Raw genomic sequence first — 3,617 nt, forward strand, 5'->3', positions numbered from 1 at the left:
CCTGTTCACCTTTGAAGGGAGAGGGCTTCTGAACCGCCTTCAGGCTGTTGGCCCCGGTGGTCGAGTTGGCGAGCTGCGCCATGGACTGAGTGAGGAGAGTCATCGACTGGAGTAATACCGTCATGGGGTCCGGGGGTTGCGTTGCCGTCTGGGTGCCTGGTTGGGCCTGCTGGGGGTTGTTGGCGGGGCCTGTCACCTGCGGTTGTCCGCCTTGTTGTCCCATGATGGGCGGAGCGGATGGTGGGCGAGTTGGGGGGAGGGTAGGGGATGGGGGAAGCGCGATGAGTAGCGCTACTTCGAGCTCGTCGGTTGGAGTACCGGGGATGGGGGATCGAGTCGTGGGCGACTCAGCAACGGGGGAGTCAGGAACTGGGATGAACTCGTCCGAAAAGGCCCTTGAGTTGATCCGAGCAGGACGGTGATGACGGTTCGTGCAGGGGTTTTGTTCGCACGGTACCCAGTACCAGAGTCCGTCGTCTAGGTCCTTCCGTCGGTGACAGTAGTCTTGGTCTTCGGCGTCCCACGCGTGAAGTCTGCCGGCGCAGTCCAGGGTGGGGGAGGCAACGTAGCGGCGGCGGGAACACTCTTGTTCAGAGCGTCAGCACCGGGGGAGAGATCTCGACCTAATGTCGCGGCGACTAGGCGCGTAGACTTGGGTCGACGTTCGGCGACGACCTCGTAGGTGAGCGGCAAGGAGCCGAAAGGAAGAGAGAGAGAGAGAGAGAGAGGGATAAACGTGACAGAAAACTCAACGAGGGCAGAGCGGAGGTCAGCACGAAGGCACAAGACCTGCGAAAGCTAGTCTTCACGTAGACAGCGACAGACTAGTCCCAATGACCAAGTTATACATTAGCAATCGAAGAGAGATACAACGCTATGGTCACTCACCTAGTCCCAATGACCAAGAGGTCGAGATGGGGACTAGGGAGCGCCTAAGGGGGTCCTTATATACTAGGAGGGCTGCTTAGCAACCAAAGACAAGGCGCGAGAGCGAGGCAGTGAAGATGACAAAGGGAGAACAAAGGGCGGGAAGGAAAAGGCAAAGGGGAACGTAGCATGCGGGTGTGGGAACGTATCTACAGTGTCCAAACTGGGATGGGCTAGGAAAGGAAATGGTCCGAAAAATGGAAGGTGGGCGTCAACGGGAAGGGAATGGGCGGCAAAAAGGGGTGTCTGTCCAACGTCCGTGACAGGCACATTTGCTGGAACCACTGTGCTAATTCTGTTAAAACCTGGGTGTCAGAAAGAGTGCTCCTTTATACTTAGCATTGCCAGTTAATGTTTAGAATATAAGATGTGTTAAAGAGTGGGCACGATCTGAGTGAGTATGTTCTGCATTTGCCATTCCGCTTACGCTCCAAGGCATGCAGAACATACTCACTCAGATCATGCCCACTCTTTAACACATCAGTCAGTAGCCCTAATGTAACCCTAACCTTAGTTGCCAACCCTAACCTTGATATCTCCAAGGTTTATGACAGTATAAACACAAGATAGTGTGGGTTTGAGGTTGAAACATTAGATGTTTTCAGCAGATGTGGCTTCACACCTAAACCCTAACCTGAACATATTCTCTATAGAATGTATACATATAATTGTCACAAAATCAAGTCAAGACACAGGTATTTCACAATGTCCCATCTGCCCAGCATATTATTCCTCGTACATGTCTTTGTAACCAGATTTTTGAGCACAACCAGCTTTGCACATATAGTTATGTTTATGGATAGAACAGGATAAGGCATGCATACAGTTTTTGCGCAATGAAGGCAATGTTGTTGTACCTGACACAAATGAGCGTGCTAGGGATGCTTGTTACATCTTTGCAACCAGACTTTTGAGCACAAGCGAATTTGCACCCACACTCATAGGACTATTCTCTAATATGAAAATGTGTGTTTCAATTCTCACGATTTACCCCCTTCTGAGCGCGTTTTTTGATGCAACTTTGCACATGTCTTCTCCTAACCACCGTCATAGCAGGAACTCAAATGTATAATGCTCGATACACCACAAGACAGCATGGTCAATCATAGTACCTACACCCCCTCAAAGCTGCTATATCTCCGAAACCGGTCTGCCAATGTTTCCCATGAATGGGCACACTTCCCAGCAGCATATTGCAGTACTATATCTCAATCTGTAGGCCAAATGTCTGTGACAATGAGTAGGACTCTGTGCATCCAGAGCGTAATAATGGCTGATATATGGACGTGTCAGCTAGATCTTGGTTAGTTTGATACAGTTAAATTTATACTAGACGGTAACCTAGCAGCATTCACTCATGCTTTCAGCAGGAAGTACAACTTTGAAGCCAAAATGATCACATATCTTGACCCAAGTAGAGTGTTATAGTCACAAGCTCATAAGAAGAGTCCACACGATGGGCAGACCCTATCATGTACACATGTTGCTGCTAGCACCCTCTGAGTATTCATTTCGAACATATGCGATGAGGGTACACAAAGCTGCTGCGTACCCTCAGTCTAGCTTAGGGCTGAACGTGGATCCAGCTCACCTTGCAGATTGATCCTCAAAAACCCGGAGTTGGATCCTCAACGATCTGGATCCGCAGATCCGGATCATTGAGGATCCAGCTCACTGAGGACCTGGATCAAGGGTTGTGTCAAAGTTGGTATGATCCGCAGATCATGACCCCATGTAAAATGTGTTTAAAATTGGTGAATATGTATAAAACAACAGTGTTTCTTGCATTACTCTAAGGCTCATTGAGGATCAGGAGCCGCAAATGAGCCGGATCTGGAGTGATCCAGATCCGCAGATCAGGATCCTTGAGGATCTGGATCGAGGCTTCTGATCCTCAAAAACCCGCAGGTGAGGATCTGGATCGAGCTGCGGATGATCCGCGTTCAGCCCTAGTCCAGCTCAGTTGACAACCTCGTTGAGTGTGGGTGCTTGCAATGAGGGTACACAGATGTGTTGTGTACCCTCATTGTTACGTGACCAAACTCAATTACGCCACAACATCAATGCGTCCACTCTAAGCTCAATCCTCTCAATCAGGGTACACAGAGGTGCTGCATACCCTGATGTTATGTGACAGGACTTGTGTTCCGGAAACGCAACCTGACTGCGTACCCGGAGACATCTTCGAAAAAGCACGCCCTAAGGCCCCCCTAACCCTGATCCCCCACCACTTTGACCCTCTTAAATCTTTGATAAGATAAGGATAAGGGCGGACTATCTTATCTAAGCGCCACACGCGCTTAGAGATGCGATAAGATTAAGTCCGATCGGTGATTAGTAAGTAAGTAATCATGATGACATAGTCCGATCGGACTTAGTCATTATCGGAACAAAGCTCCGGCCGCGTTCGGCATCGTAAGCATAATTGACTTTATCTCCTGTGCCGTCGGATAGACAGACGACAAAGAGATAAGCACTTCCCGAAAGGGATGCACTAAGCAGAGTCCTGATGAGCTATAAAAGGCGAAACGGGACGGGACGTTGTAGCACACAACGCCCCCGTTGACTCAGCTCGCCTAACCCACCCTCAACCCTAACCGGTCGATCTCACCTCGCTTCGCTCGGTTTCGATCTCCCTCCCTAACCCTAAGACCCCGAGCCTGCACCACTCCGGACGCCCAACTCAAGCT

The 3,617-nt window shown here is 50.0% G+C and overlaps 1 protein-coding gene across 1 annotated transcript; it reads right to left on the reverse strand.

The window, feature by feature from the left end:
• Positions 1 to 9: 9 nt before the first annotated feature.
• On the reverse strand, positions 10 to 3,109 carry DICSQDRAFT_175844 (uncharacterized protein; the record flags this gene model as incomplete). Its single annotated transcript, XM_007371714.1, has 2 exons — positions 10 to 585; positions 3,100 to 3,109. Coding segments are annotated over 2 exons (586 nt in total), but the record flags the coding sequence as incomplete, so codon positions are not given.
• Between the last annotated feature and the right edge of the window lie 508 nt (positions 3,110 to 3,617).

The sequence above is a fragment of the Dichomitus squalens genome (assembly GCF_000275845.1).
Source record: "Dichomitus squalens LYAD-421 SS1 unplaced genomic scaffold DICSQscaffold_203, whole genome shotgun sequence".
Lineage (NCBI taxonomy): Eukaryota > Fungi > Basidiomycota > Agaricomycetes > Polyporales > Polyporaceae > Dichomitus > Dichomitus squalens.